General features: G+C 49.4%; 1 protein-coding gene across 2 annotated transcripts in view; it reads left to right on the top strand.

Annotated features, from left to right (window-relative positions):
• CUNH10orf90 (chromosome unknown C10orf90 homolog) overlaps positions 1-19,884 on the top strand; it is a 217,676-nt gene that overhangs the window by 176,722 nt on the left and 21,070 nt on the right. The window contains exon 6 of one of the 2 annotated variants that reach the window (XM_047072754.1): positions 17,292-17,582. The exons of the other annotated variant lie outside the window; for it this stretch is intronic. Coding sequence (XP_046928710.1) covers positions 17,292-17,582 — 291 coding nt within the window. The remainder of the gene's footprint in view (positions 1-17,291; positions 17,583-19,884) is intronic. 2 annotated transcript variants of the gene reach the window in all.

Below are 19,884 nucleotides of genomic sequence, written 5' to 3'. Positions count from 1 at the left end.
GAGTGTAATTGAGCTCTTTGCTTCTCTGTCTCCACTCTTCTCCCCACCTGGCTTTGGTCTAATTCTCTATCATCTGTGCTTCCGCTAGGATCGTGTGCAGAGAGAGACTGTGAGGTTGGATTCGGTCAAGTTTGCCGCTGAGTTTATCTTTTAAATTGTGGAGTAGAGAGGGGCAGGAATTGTTGGCCATGATGACGTGGTGACAGTGAGATCTGGACATTCGCATGTTTGCTAATGTCCAGGTCCTATTGGCCTGGGAGGCACACCCACCACGTTCTCCGTTCTTCGCTTTCAACCCTGCGGATTTGCAGTACCTGCCAATAGGGTGGTCCAGTGAAACAAGGCTTCCAGCACCCTCCTGAGTAGAGCGAATGATTCTAGAAAAAAGAAAAAAGGTTGTAAGTGTGCAGAAATGGCTCTATCATTCACATATTCAGCTTAGTCTCAAAACAATTTTTCCTTTCCTTGAGGTCACTGAAATTGAGAGGACCCAGGGTCCTCTAGCGTTACATGTTTTCGTTGCCATGAGAGTGTGGATGGAATGAACTGTCCTCAGGTTGAAGGCATTTATCCTTTTGTCACAAATACCCCAACTTGGCCACGCTGTGGGGCCAGTAGCTATGTCTCTGTTCATGTTCTATCTGTCATTCATAATAGGAATCCAGACCATAGTGGGTACCTACGAGATACTATCAAGTTACTGAATTAATGTCCCCCCCTAAGAAACTGTCAAAATTCCCCTGATGATACTTTTGGGTGAAGATTCTATATCTCTTCCATCATCTCCTATTATCTGGTAGGCAAGTGAGTCTTCAGGATTTTACTGGGCTCCTCGTGGACATGAGCCATCACTTACATGATGTGAGTCACTTGATGAAGGTTTATTGAGGGTGCCAGGTACCATGTAGGTATGTTCAGCATTGCAGTAAGCGAAGCAACACCCCTGCCTTCATGGAGCTCACCCTACTGAGTGGTTAGGGATGCACGACAAATAGATAGTTCAACATGAGAAAGTTCAAAGGGCACTAAGAGCTTTTGCAGAGTGCTGGAATCAGGTGATGTGATGGGGTTGGCTGCTTTTTGGCTCCTTCAGGTGGGGTGGTCACGGAAGGCATCTCTGAGTCAGTGACATTTCAGCCAAGATCTGCATAAGAAGGAGCCTACTTTGTGAAGGTGGAGAAGATGAGCACTTGAGACAGAAGGAACAGCTGATGAAAAGCCCCTGATGTGATAAAGAATGGAGCTGGTGAGGGACAAGACCAAGGCCAGTGGGGGAGCTGGTGAGGGACAAGGCCAAGGCCAGTGGGGGAGCTGGTGAGGGACAAGACCAAGGCCAGTGGGGGTGCCGAGGGTGTGGGAGAGGGCCATATGGGCTCAAGGAGGCAGGCCAAAGACATATTATGTTGGGAGGAAGTTTGTGGTTTATTTTAGATGGGAGGAAAGCCATTGGAGAGATTTAGGTGGAGGATCGCCATGATGTGACTTACATTTTCCCAGAATCTCAGGTGAAAGGAAGGTCGTAGAGCAGGAGTCAACGAGTGAGTGGCACCAGCACAGGTGGAGTAGAATGGATGGTTCGAGGTGTTTTAGGTAAAGTTAAGAGGACTCGCTCATGGACTCCTTGTGGAGGAAGAAAGAAGGAAGGGAGAAAGGGAGGGAGGGAGGAAGGAGGAAAGAAGGAAATGCCTAGATTTGGGAGTAAATAACTCACTGACTTAGGCAGGATGGCTGGCTCAGGTCCCACTTGATTCTTTTCAAATACATGAGACAGTGAGCAAACTGCTGTCCGTTCACCACCCCTTGGGGAAAACCTTCATTGCCAGGCAGACATTGGGGTTTCCAAGCACTGGACCAAATCGTGCGTGGAGGTACGGCCATGTTTAAAGATGCCTGCAAACAAGTGATGGGAAAGCAAAACAAACAGAAGGGGTCCTAGATGGAAAATTAGAAATGTTCATGCCAACAGAAGCCTGAGCAAATGTAGCCAATTTTAGATACTCCTACCCTTAGTGAGACCAGGCAGACCGGAAGTTCATTTTCAGTGTTGCTGTTTTGTGAGCATTACCATCTTTTTTTCTTAAACCTGTAACTTTAAAAGGATATTTGTGTTTTTAAGTGTGATTTTATTATATCCAAGAGGTATTTTTTTTCACCCTTAACCGTAAGTAATTACAAGTGAATAATGAAACTCATTAGGAAAGCAAAATTCCCTTTTTAGTAATTTTCTTTACGGCAAACTTACTTTGAACCATAGTACAGGACCATTCCGTAGTCTACTAGCTAAGAAGGGCCTTTCAGGGCATCCAAGATGAGATGGGATGTAGTCTTCAAGGGATAAAAAGGGCATTCGTTACACTGTGCTCATCTAATAAATTGAGCAGGATTTCAGATTATTTCACATCTAAACCTATTTGATGACAACCTCTTCGCTATTGTAATCAAGAAAGAACTGAATCTCTTGGACAGTGAATCTCTCTGGTTCCTTTTTGTTTGTGTTTTTGTAAGCCCAAATAGAAACAATACATATGTTTCCCTTTTCCACATTTTATTTTTAGAAAATCTGGAGAATGAAATGCCTTCAGTTCAGCCACATGACTCCCATTAGCTTTGATGGGAGAAAGACATCTTCATGAAGGAAAAGAATCATCACACAGTGCATAAATAACAGCCAGCCCAGGGCCACAGAAAGGCCTCACTACAGCACACATCATCAGCTGTGTCCTTGGGGGCTGGTCCTGTCCAAGTCCGACCCTACTTGGGATGAGCTGGGATTGGACCATCAGGGTCTGTTGGGAGCCCAGCATTCAGAGACGCCTCCTCTGGGGCCCCCTTGAAGCCTCCAGATCGGGGCAGGGTGGGATCGGCCACATCTTTCGGGAAAGCCCATGCCTTGCTGATTTTCAGTGCTTTCTCTTCCTCAACTCCAAGGCATACCTGTGTGACCCTAGGGCGAGTCCCGTTGTGCCTAGACTTTTCTGAAAAATTCCAAATATTTTTATGCATGGGTTGACCTTGAAAGACTGTGTGTGTTGCTTCTCAGTGCCTGGGTCGGGTAGAGGTTTCAGCATGAACCCTGCATGTTCCTCTCCCCTTTCCCCATTCTGTGCAGGTGTTTGTTTCCAGCTGAATCTGACTGAAGTGGTCAGGGCATCTATGCAGGTGAGAAGATTAAAGGGAAAGGTGTAGAAGGGCCAGGGGCTGGTGTCCTTCCTTCCACCTGCTTTTCATGTGAAGCTCGCCCGCGAGTTTCAGATCTTCTCCAGCCCCTGCGGGTGGCTCCACATCCTTTCTTCTCACCTGCTCACCAGCAGAAAAGCTCCCGATGTGGCATAGGAGAGGGAATGGCACATTCAAGGGACAGACCGAGGTCAGTGGGGGCTGGAGAGCACAGCCCCTTCCTCCAGAGCCCCTCCAGGCCCAAGAAAATGGCTGAGTTTGCCCCACCCAAGGTCAACTCTTATCCCACCATATAGAGTGACCACAAAACATAATGCACGTTGACCTTCGCTGGCTGCCTTCTAGTGAATTTGGCACAATGGGCAGGAAATAGCAGTCTGGGCAAGAGGGTGGGACATGGGTCAAAGATTGAGCTGTCTTCCTGCCTCTCTCTGTCTCCTTGGGTGTATATTTCCCCCCCTAGATTTGCGATAAAGGACAAAGTGCATCCGTGTCACTGCTAAGTTTGTGCCTTAGACATGGGCCACCTTAGGGCTGGGCACACCATAACCAAAGCTCACCCTTGCACAGTGCACTGTTCTCTTAGAGTTTTCACACTGCCCCATTTCCTCCTCATGGTGTAGGATGGTTATTATCCCATCGTATAGATGAGCGACCTGAGGCCAGAAGGGCTGGGTGATCTGTTGCACATTCACCCAGTTAATGGGAGGCAAAACCAAGCTGGAATAGATCACAGATCTTTGGTGCATGGTCCGTACTATTCCTGTCATTTGTTAATATTAAAAAAAAATTTTTTTTTCACATTTATTTATTTTTGAGAGACAGAGCACAAGTAGGGGAGGGGCAGAGAGAGAGGGAAACACAGAATCCGGAACAGGCTGAGCTGTCAGCACAGAGCCCGACACAGGGCTCGAACCCACAAACTGCGAGATCATGACCTGAGCTGAAGTCGGACTTCCAACTGACCGAGCCACCCAGGCGCCCCTTGTTAATTTTTTTCGAGTTTATTTTTTGAGAGACAGCGCAAGTGGGGAGAGGCAGAGAGAGAGAAGGAGACACAGAATCTAAAGCGGGCTTTAGGCTGTGAGCTGTCAGCATAGAGCCCGATGTGGGGCTCAAACTCATGAGCCGTGAGATCATGACTTGAGCTGAAGTTGGACACTTAACCAACTAAGCCACCCAGGCACCCCTGTTCCTGTCATTTGTATTCCAAATGCCTTCTGTTTCTCTGAAATGATGTCATGTTGCCAACTTGGCCATCCTGGGAGAGTTGATGCCATGCTCTCTCCGAGGGACTGTGCAGTCACCCTGTTAACAGAGCTGACCTTTGGGGGATTCTCAGTAGCTGATGTCTCGTCTCCGCTCACCAACAGATCGCTGGCAACTGTAAACTGTGCTGAGACACATCAGGATGTTTTAATAAATACAGAACAGGATTTTACAAACACACTTCTGCCGCTTCTGGTACATCAACAAATAGATAGGGAGTCACATTACAGAGGGAGTGAGAAATGACTTTAAACTCTATGAAAAACTGCGGCTCTGGGGGGTTTTTCAACCTATCACAAATGACCATTTTTTTTTTTTTTTTTTAATTTTTTTTTTTTTTCAACGTTTATTTATTTTTGGGACAGAGAGAGACAGAGCATGAACGGGGGAGGGGCAGAGAGAGAGGGAGACACAGAATCGGAAACAGGCTCCAGGCTCTGAGCCATCAGCCCAGAGCCTGACGCGGGGCTCGAACTCCTGGACCGCGAGATCGTGACCTGGCTGAAGTCGGACGCTTAACCGACTGCGCCACCCAGGCGCCCCCAAATGACCATTTTTGAAAGCATTTTAAGTTGAAGCTAACTTTGGACTTACAGGAACGGTACAGATAGAATAGAGTTTCCTTGCACAGCTCACCCTGCTTCCCCTACTGCTAACAGGTAAGATGTTAACAAGGACCATTTTAGAAAACGATTTTTTAAATTATTTAAAAATAATTTATTTTTATTTTCTAATTTTTATCATTTTTTTGATGTTTATCTTTGAGAGAGAGAGACAGAGACAGAGAGAGAGAGAGAGAGAGAGAGAGACAGAGCATGAGTGGTAGAGGGGCAGAGAAAGAGGGAGACACAGAATCGGAAGCAGGCTCCAGGCTCTGAGCTGTCAGCACAGAGCCCGACGCGGGGTTCGAACTCATGAATTGCGAGATCATGACCTGAACCTAAGTCAGATGCTCAACGAACTGAGCTACCCAGGCGCCCTGAAGACTCACTTTTTAAAGGCTACTAGTTACTTTAAAGCGTGACCCAAAAAATTTCCTCGAAAGGCATCAGGATGAGAAGAAAGGTGGCTCAGAGCTTGTAGGAACTGCATGGAACCCGTGGGAAATGAGACTTCCCTTCCTATGAGAAGCTTTGGAAAGCCTGGTTGCATGCTTAGGAGTTTAAAAGTCCGACAAGAACCAATCAGTGCATCTTTTTTTTTCCTCCCTTCATATTTTGAGATAAAAAATAAGTTGAATATCCTGACCAAAAAGAGAGGGGAAGGAGGTGGTATGGGGGGGGAAAAAGCGTGCATCCCACTCGAGTTCAGTATAATTCACTGCCAACAGTGCAAGTTTATATGAAACAATCAATGCCCAGCCATATTAGCTGAACATTTGAAATGGTCAGAAGGAAGTTATTTTCTCTCCTCACCAACATGAGACCGAAAGGATGAAACTCCATGGGGTCTCTCCGCTTTCTCCAGGCTCATATGTCAGACATTGCTCAGAAGAGCGTGCATATTTTTAGCGATTTTGCCTAGATGGCTCCAAAATGACAATTTTTAATAAGACAATGCTAAGTTTATTTTTTACCAAAAAAAAAAAAAATCCCTCCCCTTTTTGGGCATAAAGAAGATGTGTTTTTACTAGCTGCCAATACTCACTGTAGCCTTTGAGAAACAGTTAAACATATTTCCATTTTTCTGTACCTAAGTGATCTCTTGGGGCAAGCCCATAAGCTAACTGTGTTTTGTTTCTTATGAATTACTCTCTGAGTCAAGAAATAAATAACTCAGGAAATCCACATTAAATGGGAGGAATGGGAAAACAGAGCATTTGTCTGGTGTGACACCACCTGTTTATTTCATTGGGCGATGGTGGTCATTCGGGAGGGAACTGGGACCGAAAGTGAAGTGCGTCAGCCTTGAACCCGGGAGAGGAAGGCAGAGAAAGCCAGCCGCCATCAGGGTCTCCCTCTCTGCGCATTGACTGTGGTCTGGCCAGCTCTGAATCAGGCTCTCTGTGTTGCTTGATTTATCCTTCGTTACTATTTTCGGGTGCCATGTGCTTCTCTTCAGAGGCCCTGGGGAGTCTCTCCAATTCTGATTTTCAAAAATAGTTCTTCAAAGGGCACAGCATTCTTAGAAGAAGATGCATACGGGACCATGTGTTTCCAACTGAGCTTGGTTTGACATGATTGAGGTTTGTACAGAGTGTCTGAGAAAACCAGAAAAATGATGTCAGCCAGGCAAGGAAGTGCCTCCAGCACTGAGAAGTAGAACCCAGACCCTTTTCCACGGGAATCCTGCAGTCTTGGAATTCACTTCCTTTCCTGACATGGAATCCTTGGAGGTATTTATATCTTCCCCAAATGATGTTTCCAGACCTTGTAATGGAAACGAGTGTCTGGGGTTGGAGGGAGGGACAGGACTGACAGGGAGAGGCAGGGAGTGGAGGTGTCGTGTATCACGCAAGCCTGGCTCCTTCCTGGCCCCAACCCCACGGAGCAGCAAAGCAGGGATTCCTTACAGCCAGTGTCCCGAGAGTTCCTGTGCCAGTTGTCTAGAAACTGGAAAGCATCTCGAGGAAGGGGATTCTGCAGGCAGACCTCTAACTGGATCCCACACTTTCGTCCCGGTCCTTCATCATATATATGGAGCGCTTCAAATTGGCACTTTAATTGTGTTTATTTCCTTTACAACTCAGCGCGAAATCAATCCGTTTCTGGCTTTAGTCCAGTGACCACAGAGTGAGGGTTAAAGATTTGCTGCTTCCAGGACCTGATGGCGTCCATATTCATGATCGTTGTATTAAATGAGCCCTAAGCAGGTTCCTTTTCTACGCCTTTTCGTAAAGAAGGGGAAAATGTGGTATGTATTCAGATTATGGCCAGAAAACAGCAAGTCCAAACAAGAATGGACCGTTCTGTGAATGCCGATGGCAGCCTCACATTGTGGAGGTTATGTGTGTCTTCTGCTTGCCAGCATTAGGCATCGAAGTATGGAAGCTGTGATGGGGGGGCTCTAAAGCGTAGGATCGTGGGGCGCCTGGGTGGCTCAGTCGGTTGAGCATCTGACTCTGGCTCAGGTCATCATCTCACGGTTGGTGGGTTCAAGCCCCGCTTCGGGCTCTGCGCTGACAGCTCGGAGCCTGGAGCCCGCTTCGGATTCTGTGTCTCCTCTCTCTCCGCCTCTCCCGCTTGTGCTCCGTCTCTCTCAGTCTCTCAAACATAAATAAATGTTATAAAGAAATTATTTTTCAACGTAGGATTGTTGAGATCGGCCTGTGTATGGACTGGCCAGGGGCTGACGCCAGATTACTCACTCACTCACTGGCATCCCCCCCCCCCCCCCCCCCCCCGCCGAACTGCCTAGACGTGTTAGTATCATTAGAGATGTTTTGAGTGTTGCTGCCTTTGGCTTTCAGTGTCTTTTTTCCCACAGCACTTTGACCATGTTTATTCACTAGAAGACCCTGCTGGGGGCTCTGTCACCCAGCTGCCACATATAGAACTCGTGCACTGTTCGTCAGTTTGGGCTTCTCAGAACAGGTGATCGCACCCTCAGCTCAGCACTCGCATCGGATCTGGTTGTTCGGGGCATCTGCCCATGGTCCGCCCAAATGCGAATCCAAGCGATGTCTCTGTCCTTACCATGGCAGGGCCGTTATTCCCTGAGATCTGTCCCGCCTGCCCTGGGCTGCTTGCCGCGATCAGACAAGAGCGAATGGGTCAACGACACAGGAGAAGTCTGCACACCCGTCTCATGAGCCCCCTAGAGCGGTTTCCTAGTGGGGGGATTTCTAGGCCGCAGGTTGAGTTCGCACGTGCTTCTGTTGGGCATTGCTAAAGTTCCCATTTTTCAAGTCTTTGTGTTGGAAGTCTTTTTCCTTTAATAGAGGAGTTGAACCCTTCTGCATTTATTGATATGACTGATGTTTGATGGGATCTCCGTCATAATTTCCTAATCTTGTAATTTGCATTTTGTTGTATTTGCGGTATTTCTTTCTCAGATACACTCTTGGCTCTTTGGTTTATAATATTTGGGGAGTATTTAAGAAGGTTTATATCTTTGTCCTGGTGGTTACGTCTGTACTTGTGCCTTTTAAAATGTCCTTAGTCCCTGGTCTGAGAATAGTTGAAGACGGGTAGGAAAGGCTGGGAAACCAGGAGGCTGACTGTGGGAGTCTTTTAAGACTGTGCTTTCACATTCTTGTTCTTTTTTCTTTTTTTTTTTAATGTTTTATTTATTTTTGAGACGGAGAGAGACAGAGCGTGAGCAGGGGAGGGGCAGAGAGAGAGGGAGACACAGAATCTGAAACAGGCTCCAGGCTCTGAGCTGTCAGAACAGAGCCCGACGCGAGGTTGGAACTCACAAACTGTGAGATCATGACCTGAGCCGAAGTCGGAAGCCCCACCGACGGAGCCACCCAGGCACCCCTCTCACATTCTTGTTCTTATGGGCACGTGGCAGGACCACGTGCCCCTCCACTTGGACGTTATGCTTTGGCTGATGAAAATCTGAGTGATTTGAGGGCTTGTGAGTAGAATTCCTGATGGGCCAGGGCAGACTGCCCACCCTCCTTTCTCCCAGCCTCGGTGGCCATGAAGCAGATGTCAAGGTGAGGTGTCCCCCAGCCTTCCAGAGGACAGCGATGGGCTGAGCCCGCGGGGCTGGCCCTCGGCTTGTGACTGTGCTGCACCCACCTGAGAATCGGTTCAAATGCAGATGCTGATTCAGTAGGTTTAGAGGCAGGGTGGGAGGTTCTGTGTCAGCAGTGATGGAGTTCCTTGACCACATTTTCAGTAGCAAGGTGCTGAGCCATACGAATTTTTGTGTTTTTTTGTTTCACTTCCGTATAACCTAATCTGGTTGCTCTCAAAGTGTGGTTCGTGGAGAGCCGCCTGAGTATGACCTGCGAACTCGGAAATGCACATTTCTGCGCTTGGTGGGTTGGAAACCCTGGAGCCGGGCCCCGGATTCTGGGTTTTAGCAAGACTTCCACGTGGCTCATGAGCATGTCACCAGCCACTCCAGACCCATACTTGAGAGATGGGGGTGGTATCATTTGGGACTCATGTGTAGCTTTGAGGAATTAGATGTCCATAAAGCTGTGGCTTAAAGTGTAAGGGTTTATTTTTTGTGGTAAAGGAAGTCCAGAGGTGGGCAGTCTGGGGCAGGTGTGGCAGGCTGACCATGTCATCGGGAGCCCAGGCCTCTGGTTCTCTGCTCTACCTTCTTTCAGCTCTGACCCTCATTATTATGCTCACAGGATAGTTGCCAGGGCTCCAGGCATCACATCCACATCCCCAGTAAATGCCAGCTGAGCATCCCCTCTTGAGACCTTACAGGAGTTCTCACAAAGGAGCTCAGCTTGTATCTCACTGGCCAGAGCAGTAGCCTATGACACCAAAATCGTGGTGTTTGCTGGGCTCATTGCCATCTTGAACAAAATGAGGGTTCTCTAAGAAGAAAGACCCAAATGGAGATTGGGTAGGAAGCCAGCCATGTCTGCCACAGAGATGGTGGGGACTTGAGGTCTCGGTAATGAAGAATAAAAGGCGTGGAGGGAGCAGTGCTCCGTGAGCTGGGAGAGTTAGTGGATGCAGTCAGAGAGCAGGGCACTCTGGGTGCAGATACGTTCCAGGTTTGGAATGTGGTTGTAACAGGGGTGGCTGCAGTGGACGTGATGTCACTGGTTATGGAAGAGGACGGTGACGGTCGTTGGTTATAGGAGGGGGGCTGGCACGGATGGGCCTTGGCATGAGGGCAGGAATTTTGTGGTTTTCCCTGCCGCATCCCAAGTGCCCTGTGACAGTGCCTGGCATGTAGCAGGTGCTCAGTGAAGGGTTGTTGAAGAGAAAGAGGTCGGGCGTTTTCCTGGAGAGCAGGAGAGACTGTAAACAAACCTTGCTTTCTCCTCCCTGGAGTACTCGAGACCCGGATGAAGGTGATGCGGTGAGACTCTGACCTAGGAGCCCCCAGCCCCGCCGCGCACGCGCACACGTGTGCCCACCCACGCAAGCGCACACACGCCCAGCAGGCATTTTCTCTGCAGGAGCGTTGGCTGAGGTTCTCCTCTGTGGTTCCCTTTGGCACCTGGCAGATCAGCCAAATTTTTTTTTTCTAATCAGTTTTTTAACACGCAGCATTACCTGCTTGGTAATTGTCAGAGCCCCTGAGAAAAGCAAGAGGAGGAAGTGAGATGAAACGCTGCCAGAATTAACAAGCGAAACAGGAACAGTGGGCATCGACAGCCATACGCACCCCCAAACGACACTGTGTGAATGAACTTGTACTTTTATGTAGCACTGGTGTGGAAGTGGGTGATCCTGTCTGGTTATAAGTGAGATCCATAATAGAAATGAAAGAAATAAAGAGAAAAGTGTATTTCTCCCCTAGAAATGTGCCACACTTCCCAGAGAAAATCACTGTGAACATTTTTGAGTGACAGCTTGTCAGTGACTTTCATTTTTTATATGCTTTCCTATATTTCAAATTTGATCATTTGTTGCTTTTGTAAATTGGCAAAAGCCTTGTTTAAAGGAAATGTGCCTTGGTGAGAAAATGATCTTCCCAGACGGTTGCTTTGGGGAACTTTAGCATCAAGTTTTAAGAAAAAGCTTAAAATGTGCTTGACCTGTGTTTCAGGAACCAGAGTCATGCTTTGGGATAAAGGAGTAAGGACAATCCAATAACCTGGGGCTGTCTTTCCTGAGTGTAGGGTAGAAAGGTGTGGTCGAATCATCACCTGGGACTTGTGTCTCTTGGTCATCACTTGCGATGTGTTACCTGTGTGTTACAGATAACAGACACGTACGTGTGTGCAGGCACGTGTGCACATGTCTGTTTTCTTTCTGCCTTCCAGATACTTTTTGTAGGTACTGAGAGACTTTTGGTCATCAGCCTTAAGACCTCTAGGATTATGACAGAATTGGAAAAACAGCTCTATTTATCCGGTGTCCTTTCTAGCTAGTCTCTGGGAGAGGGGGGCTATCAGTCATTTCTCTCTGCAGCGATTATCTGAGCCTTCACTGTAGGTGAGAGTTGCCTGCACAGTTCCCCACGTGGTATTTTGGAACTTGACCTTAGAACAATCGTAATGAATATACTGTGTTTTGCCCTTTTTTTCTGAATACAGAGGTCTTCAGAGATGCCTGCACGGGCATATTTTGTTCTGACATCATATGGACATCGTAAGGTAACAGCAGCTCTCCCCTCCCCCTCTGTGTGCGGATGTTCCAAAAAGGGAAGGCTCTTGTCATAGTTGGGAGCTGTTGCCTCCGGCTTAGGAGTCAGTTGCATTTCTCCGTTGCGGCCCTCTGCCCCGTTCTGTCTACTTCTTTAGGGAGAGACAGGGTTCTGATGTTTGATGCGTACAGCAGAGGGGACTGTTGACTGTCTAGGAAGGGCTGGCCTTGGCAGGAAGTCTCATTTCCGGCAAAGGACAGGGCTCGTTCCTCCTCGTGTGTTTCCTCTGGCCCAGCTGTCTCAGGACGCCCTTCACCCTTGCCCTCTGAGTCTTAGGTTGCTGTCTGTTCTCCTGGGCTCTCCTTTTTCTTCCCTTTTCTCTTTCCCAAGGCAGCAGCGCTGGCTGGGCTCCTGCAGTGTGGACTGTCTCCACCCCCACCCTCGCTGGGGGAGCTGTTTATCGCATTTGCTGCCCTCCCCCTCCCCCTCCTGACTTCCTTCCTGGGCTGCAAGGGCTCCCCACAGAAACTTACCAGAAATTCACGGAAACAATTATATTCACTGATTTTAAAACCCGAGTCTGGATTGGGGGGATGCGGGGTACCACGTAGAGACCCATGGCCCCTTGAACCTGCAGCCAAAAGGTGAAGCCTTGACCCGTAAAAATGAGAAAATATCCACCAGCCTTGCTCATTGCAGAACGTTCTTTATTTTCTCCCTTGGTAGTGTCTCTGTAGGCCAGCAAGTGACTTGACTTTCATTCATTTCCCCTTCTGCGCATTGTAATTGGACGTAGGGGGAGGTTTCCTCTCTCCCGTGAAAGGAACAAAGCACTCGCTGGAGAAGTTGTGTGTCATTGGGTGTCTGTGGGACTGCCTCCCTCTCTCTGTAAGAGTCTCTGTGTCCCAAAATTAGCATGCGTCAATGCAGAGGATGCCTTGTCGTTCCCCTCAGCAGCAGCCCCCTGGGTCCCCGTGCCAACACTGGGGACAGCAGAGTCCTACCTTAAAGTGAGGAGAGTCTGAGATGGACCCCACGGTGCCACTCAGAGTGGCTTTCCAGTTGATTGACGCACAGACCTGTTGAGCTCACTGCTTTGATTTCCAGTGAGCTGCGGCCTCACGGGTTTGCCGGAGGAGAGCCCCCAGGCGAGGCAGGAAGGTGAGCTCGGTTCCCTGTACCTAAAATGCAGACATAAGGGCTCTAAAAAGGTGGTGATGGGGGAGGGCGGCCCAGGCTACAGTGCAAATGACATTGTCCTTTACGAGACCCTCAGGCCCGCCGGCCGTTGAGTTTAGAGACTCATGTTTATGTCAGTGACCCAGACACATCCACACGAGGTTCAGTTACTCCATTTCTAGGACCGAGTCATTTGTAACACGGTCCAACTTTTGAGGGGCGAAATATCACCACCAGGAACGTCGAAACAGGGGAGGAAATGCATGCCTCGGATTCAGGGAAGCCGGCTTTGTCCAGAAACGTCTCCTTGGTTCATTGGCGGGTTCAGTCTGTTTGAAGAAGGCAGAAATGGGTGCAGAGGTAACCCTTCGAGAGGACCTTGCTGGGAGCTGGGTTCCACCTGCCACCCCAAAACACCTCAGACAAAATCTAAACTAATTTGGAGATGAAGGACTCTAAATCGTATTCTGTGTGTGACTTACCAAGCCTTGGGCCCTTCGGGGTCCCTGGACAGCTATCTTCCCTGGCTCACGTGTGTGTTTTCGTGTCTTTTCACTCTTCCTTTGCAATTCACTGGTAGACTCTGGCTGCTATGCTGGTTCTTCTCCTTAGCAACCACTGTCCACTTTCTAGCTTCTGTCGTGAGCCCAGTTGTCACAGGATTGTATGCAACAGGGGGCCAGTGGCTCAATGGGGCCTCATCTGAGAGCATAAAAGAGTATGTACGGCCTAAATATTTGGAAAGAAACAGTGGAGTGTCTTGTTCTATCAGATTGCTTCATTGTGATATTTTCTGGACAGCGGAGGTAAAGTGTCTTGGGGAAGGGACACCTTTTCTTCATTTTGTACTAAGGATGGGCTAGTGTACCTGCGTGGGCGGGTGGCACCCTTACCGTGGCCCAAATTCACGTCTCTCCGTTGGCCGTGACGCCGTGTGTGTCCGTGAGGCTCCCCCGCTCCCCTGCCTGCCCTGTGCTTGGGTCAGCTCAGAGCCCACATCCGAGAGGCATCCTGCTGTAACTCCCCCTGAGGCCCACAGTGACACAGGGGGCGGGCAGAAACAAAGTCCAGAGTAGCTCACTCCCCTGGCCCTCTTCCTGCCGGCCAGCCCTGCCTACTGCCCAGACTGTGGTCAGCCCCTTGTCTTCCGTACTCATTTGTGGCTTAGCTCTGTCTTCCCCAGAATCCTGCCCCATTAGCTCTCGGGGAAGCTGTGGCCAAGCCAGCCGGCTGATGTCTCTGTTCCTGGAAGCTTTTGAGTAACAGGTGCTACGACACCCTGAAAACAGCCGGCCTTGAGCTTGCTATTGGTATTGGAGATGTATTGTTTATGGATACTGACACGGGTGGACAAATCCTAGGCAAGACTTGGTGACTGCTGGGCGGGATCTTTGGTTACTTTCTGTTCACCTCCTAGAGCATGGCACGGTTCCGGATAGCTGAGTTTGTGGGATACTTGAGCTGTAGAAGATCAACCCACAGGCTAATGCATTTTAGGGAAGGGAACAGAGGGAACGTTACTATTTCAAGGGAGCCTGCAATACCGCAGCTCTTCCAAATTCAGGCTCAGGAAGGAGGCTTTGAGTTTGGGTCCAAGAAATAGAAATGCCTGTCAGAGGCTGCTGCTTTCTTCATGCTTCTCTTAAGACTCTTCAGACAGGCAGAGTCTGCAGTGCGTGGGTCGTCACTGGGGTGATAGAGTTTAAAATTTGGGGCGTGAATCGAGAGCTCTCAGTCCAACCCACATTCAGGGCATAAGACAGAAAAAAGACGGCGTGTGCTTCCTTGCTTTGTGAAGGCCCACCGGAGGACAATTTCATGGCTGCTGATTGATTGTACTTTTCAGAATCCACAAAAAGAGATCTGATCAATAAGTTGTCAGGAGGGTCCTGCTCTGGCTGCGTAGTTTTCTCTTCTCCAGTAAACCAACTACATTCTATTTTCTGGGAGTTGGGTTAACTCTTTCAGGTCACGAGTGGACCACCTGACTTGCACAGAATGGTTCACATAAGAATCTACATTAGCGGCGACTAATCTACATTAGGGCTCAGTCTGTTAAGTGTCCGACTTTGGCTCAGGTCACGATCTCCAGCCTCGTGGGTTCGAGCCCCGCATCAGACTCTGTACTGACAGCTCGGAGCCTGGCACCTGCTTCGGATTCTGTGTCTCCCTCTCTCTCTGCCCCGCCCCCATTCACACTCCGTCTCTCAAACACAAATAAAAGGAATTTACGTTAAGCCAGACAGACAGGTAACTGATAGGTGGGTAGGTAGGTCGTTCCCCCGTAAAGAGCCGGACGCCAGAATGAAAGGAGCAGATTGGGAAGCACACTGCTGAGCGTTGATTTAGTTCTTGGTTCTTTAAGAGAGCTTCTCATGAAAGGAAGCAATGTGGAAAGGAGTAACTATTTTGAGACTCTTTGCTTATGACATTTCATACTTAAACAGAATGGGCAACATTCAGAAAGATACTTTCTGCACAAATTACAAAAAGCCCAACCTTTGCCAGAGGAGGTCGTATGTCTTCTCCAAACGGCAGGACCGACGATAACTGCCATTTTCTTAGTACGTCCAATGTGCTGGGACCCAGGAGGGTGCTTCACTTCCTTCCGTGTGTTTGTGAGAACACGGAAAACCGGCCTCATCCCCTGTTGATTCGCTTGCCTCAGATGCCAGAGCCAGGGAGCACATGCAGGGGACCCTCTGTGCCCTGTGTTCTTCCCGCCGCCCTGCACCGCATCACCACGCTCAACCTCTTCTCGTTGCCAGGGACACCAGGACTCGGGGACCGAGGGGCTGGAACGAATTACAGACAACTGAGATGTTTTAAGAGAGGTCCCCGTTCTAATGAGTTCCAGGTAGTCATGGCCTTATTTCCTTTTTGTGTATGACGTTGGAGAAAATATTGCTAGAACCTTCTAAGAGTCCTTATTACTCCAGTGGTTTCTAGAACTTTTTTTTTTCCCTCCCTGGTGCATAACGAGGTTTGGACACATGTTACTGGCAGCAGGGGCCCCCTCGCCCAGGTGGGGCCCTGCCCCTTGGGGGGCATTCACATAGCAAGGAGCTGGTGCCTGACGGAAGAGTCACTGCCTTATGTAAGATGAATACCTTTGAAAAATGTATAGGGTATTCCAAAAGCAAAAAAGTAAACTAAAAACCAAGAGGACAAACCAGGCAAACGGTGGAAAGAAAGTCTCTCCCCCCACTCGCTGTTCCTGGTCCAGCACCTTCTGGGTCCTTCCAGGGATGTCCTGAGTGTGTACGCTCTTACGAGCGGCAGCCTGATGCACCGTCCTGCGTTCTGCTTCGTTCACTTGATTGTGTATCTCTGAGACCATTCCACATCTAGACAAGAGCATTTACCCTGTTCTCTTCCCTTGCTATGAAGGCCGGATGCACGGGGATTCAGCAGTCCCCTGTTGAGGGGCATTTCCAGACTTTTGGAGTTACGGTGTGGCAACAAGCACCATGTTGTACACATTTTCCATCCGCTGCCTTATTAGAAGTATCCCTGGGACCTCATCAATTACCTCCTACCTGTGTACCTGCCGTAGTACACAACCTACATAAGTGTTTCTATAGTCATAATGGGAGCTACCATTTGTTAAGTGCTGGCTGTAATCAGGTATCGCACTAAACACCTTACATGGATCATTATTTTTTGTATTACCTCAATTTTAATTAATTTTAATGAATTGTATTTCATTTTAATTAATTTCTATTTTAATTCATATAATATTTTATAAAAATTATGTAAATTGTATAAATGCGTGGTTCATAACATACGTAGATGAACTTACTATGAAAACAGATGAAATCATAGTGTTATACCTTATGATAGCATTACCTCGATTTTATAGATGGGGCCACCTACCTTATCCTGAGGAGAGGTAGGATTTGAACCCAGGTGCTCTGGCCCCACAGTCAGGGGACTGACACCCACTCTTGTGCCTGTTGTAGAGAAAGACATCTGAGTTTTGAAGGGCACTAGCGAGCACTCTCTTTAGACCAAATGCGTGAGGCTGGTGTATATACTTGAGCTCTTCAATGAGTTGGGGGGAAGTCCTACCCGGAATGGTGGTCACGTGCTAGGTGCCCACAAAAGCACACGCACGTTTGGCCACCGGCGGCTCCAGGGCTCCCAAGGCAGTACTGCAGCCTATGTCCCTGTCTCCAGAAGAGGAAGGTGTGCAGAAGCCAATACATTTGATGTGCACTTGTCGGATGTGTGTTTTTAATTTTTTTTTAAGTTTATTCATTTATTTTAAGAGAGAGAGAGAGCACGCGCGCATGCAAGTGGGGGAGGGGCAGAGAGAGAGGGAGAGAGAATCCCAAGCAGGCTCCGGGCTGTTAGCATAGAGCCCGATGCGGGGCTCGATCCCACAAACCGTGAGATCATGACCTCAGATCAAGAGTCAGAAGCTCAACCAACGGAGCCACCCAGGTGCCCCTCATCAGATGTTTTGAACACGACTCTCATTTTATTTTTAGTAGAAACAAAAATATTTTCTGGAAGCAGCAAGAAGCAACAAGGAGAAGCACGTACAACCTTGTCTGCTCCCCCGGTGGCACAGAAGCTGGTTAAAGATTTCCTTCCCGAGGGGTGTAGCTCTCCAAGCAACACCTGTCAATCTAGCAACTTCTCTGAGCCCTCAGGGAGTCGACAGCAAAGCGTCCTGAAATCCAGAATCCTTTTTCCTGGGTTTTTTTGCCCCTTACAAGATGTATGCACCTCTCCACAGGAAGACAATGGTGTTCAGGTAGAAAGAGAGTTCCCCAAAGGTAAGGAGCAAGGGAGGTAGGGTTGAGACGATGCCTCCTTGATATGCATATGGAAAATGGTATGACGTCTTCCTGAGCCTCGGCTCATGCGAGCTCACCGTACAAAGCTGTCCCTTCTCCACTATGTGAGTTGAGAACAAGCAGAACCAGCAGGTTTCTGTGGTGGGTGCGTTCTCCCTCCTAAGCATGGAGAAGACAGCCCCGTGTGGGTCAGGCATTCCAGCCCTACTGTGCGTGAGGTCAGTAAGGAGGAGAGCCACTCCCGGGTGTGGGGCAGCCTCCCAGGCTTAGCTAAGGAAGGGTTGAGATGCTGATGTGGCTGCTCTGAGGTCCCCCAGGCTGCCTGTGGTCCCCTGTGACTGACTAACAAGGATGATGTCTGAGGGGTGCAGGCTCCCCATGTGCCCGGCACCCAACAAGCACGAGGCCAGGTAACTCCCAATGTGAGCCTCGCGAAGATGAGGGAACCTAAAATCCCAAAGAACCTAGAATCCCAACCAGGCCATCCCTTCTCTAAAGGCCAAGCGGCTGACCCCTACTCATGTGGCTGTGAGCACTGAAATATAAAAGAATATAAGGATAGAATAGAATAGAAAAGAGATCCGTGGTGCCCGGTTTTCAGTGGGAAAATTTAGATTTCCTATCACTAGAGATTTTCCGGAACAGCTATGGAGGAGGACAGAAAAACCCACTGGGTTATATCGCTTTGGGATATGAAGGTTAAAATGGGTTTCGTAATTGGTAGAAAATAATATCACTTGGGAGCCAAGTTAATCCCTAGCTCTTCATTGAGACATTAAAGAAGCATCTATTAGGGGCGCCTGGGTGGCGCAGTCGGTTAAGCGTCCGACTTCAGCCAGGTCACGATCTCGCGGTCCGGGAGTTCGAGCCCCGCGTCAGGCTCTGGGCTGATGGCTCAGAGCCTGGAGCCTGTTTCCGATTCTGTGTCTCCCTCTCTCTCTGCCCCTCCCCCGTTCATGCTCTGTCTCTCTCTGTCCCAAAAATTAATAAACGTTGAAAAAAAAATTAAAAAAAAAAAAAGAAGCATCTATTAAAGCACCTACTGTGTGCCAGTCACTGTGCCCAGTGCTCCCTGCCCTCCCAGCACCGTCAGTCCAGTGCTGGAGACCTACGTGTGGCAGAACTTCCAGGAAGCTGCAGGTGGACACAGGTGCTCCCGGGAGGGCCTGGACAGAGCTCTCTTCCTCAAGGAAGATGATTCTGAGCAGGGGCGTGAAAGCTGATTAGAGGCTTACAGATCAGACCTAAGGGTAAAGAGCATTGCAGACTGAGGGCAAGTCACGTACAAGCCAAGGATTGCCAGAAAGAGCATGGTCGATTTGGGGTCCAGGGGCCCGGGGTACAGGGGAGGGGGAAGGGGCCGAGTGTGAGTCCCAAGTTGGAAAGTCCTCAAAGTCCACCCGGGGAGTGTGATCTGAGGGCAGGGCCAAGCCCTTGAAGGAGCAGAGATCTAATTAGATTTGCTCCGAAGGAGACCCTCTCCTGGACAGTGGGTGGGGGGCAGAAGGGAGAGGGTCAGGCTGGGGCCCCTGAGGCCCTACCAGGGAGGAGCAGAGACTGTCCCTGGGGAGGAGAAGGTTTTCAAGATACAGTGGACAGAACGCTCTGGTGAGCTCTCTGGAAGAAAGATGGGCCTGCCCAGCCCACCCTCGGGTTGCTGGCTCCGGTGGGTGGGGTGCAGGTGGGGACGGGCGTAAGGCCCTGTGGCTTCCCTGTGGACGGGGTGAGCCAGAAGAAAGTTCACAGCCAGAAATGGGAACGGCGTGGTGGAAGGCGTAATTACCTCCCACGGGGTGGGGTGGGTATCCAGGCTGGTCGGCGAGGCCTAAAGCAGGAAGGGGGCTGCAACAAGGAAATCCTCCAGAAAGAGCAAGAGAGAGAACGATTTGAGGGCCGCTAAGTAGTGTGTTGTTGGTCGAGAATCAAAGGCAATCGTTGGAAGTGGAACGCCCCCCAGGAGCCAGCTACCGAAGTCTGATCTGCCCGCAGGACGTGCGGGTTTTAGGGAACGGGTGGATTTCGGGTAGAGGGAGGACAGCGGGTCCAGGCCAGAGAGGATCCAGGCGTGAACGGTGGACGCCACAGGGGCTTCCGATGAGAGATTCCAGGGCCCATGGAGATGCCTCCTGTGGCCACGGGGAGCCTCCCAATGGCTGCCTCTCCACTCCCAACAGAACCAGCTCCTCCTGGGCACCTGGGCTGCCCCCGGGGAGAGATACAGGGTGAAGATGACCCGGTCTAGCCCTTGAGGAAGTCAGAGGCTCGTCGTGGGGTTAAAACA

This window comes from Lynx rufus, unplaced genomic scaffold (assembly GCF_022079265.1).
Source record: "Lynx rufus isolate CCGP_SWC_20201006 ecotype Redwood Valley unplaced genomic scaffold, mLynRuf1.p SCAF_11, whole genome shotgun sequence".
Lineage (NCBI taxonomy): Eukaryota > Metazoa > Chordata > Mammalia > Carnivora > Felidae > Lynx > Lynx rufus.
The sequence above is the reverse complement of the archived record's forward strand: the minus strand, read 5'-3'. Positions and strand labels throughout refer to the sequence as shown.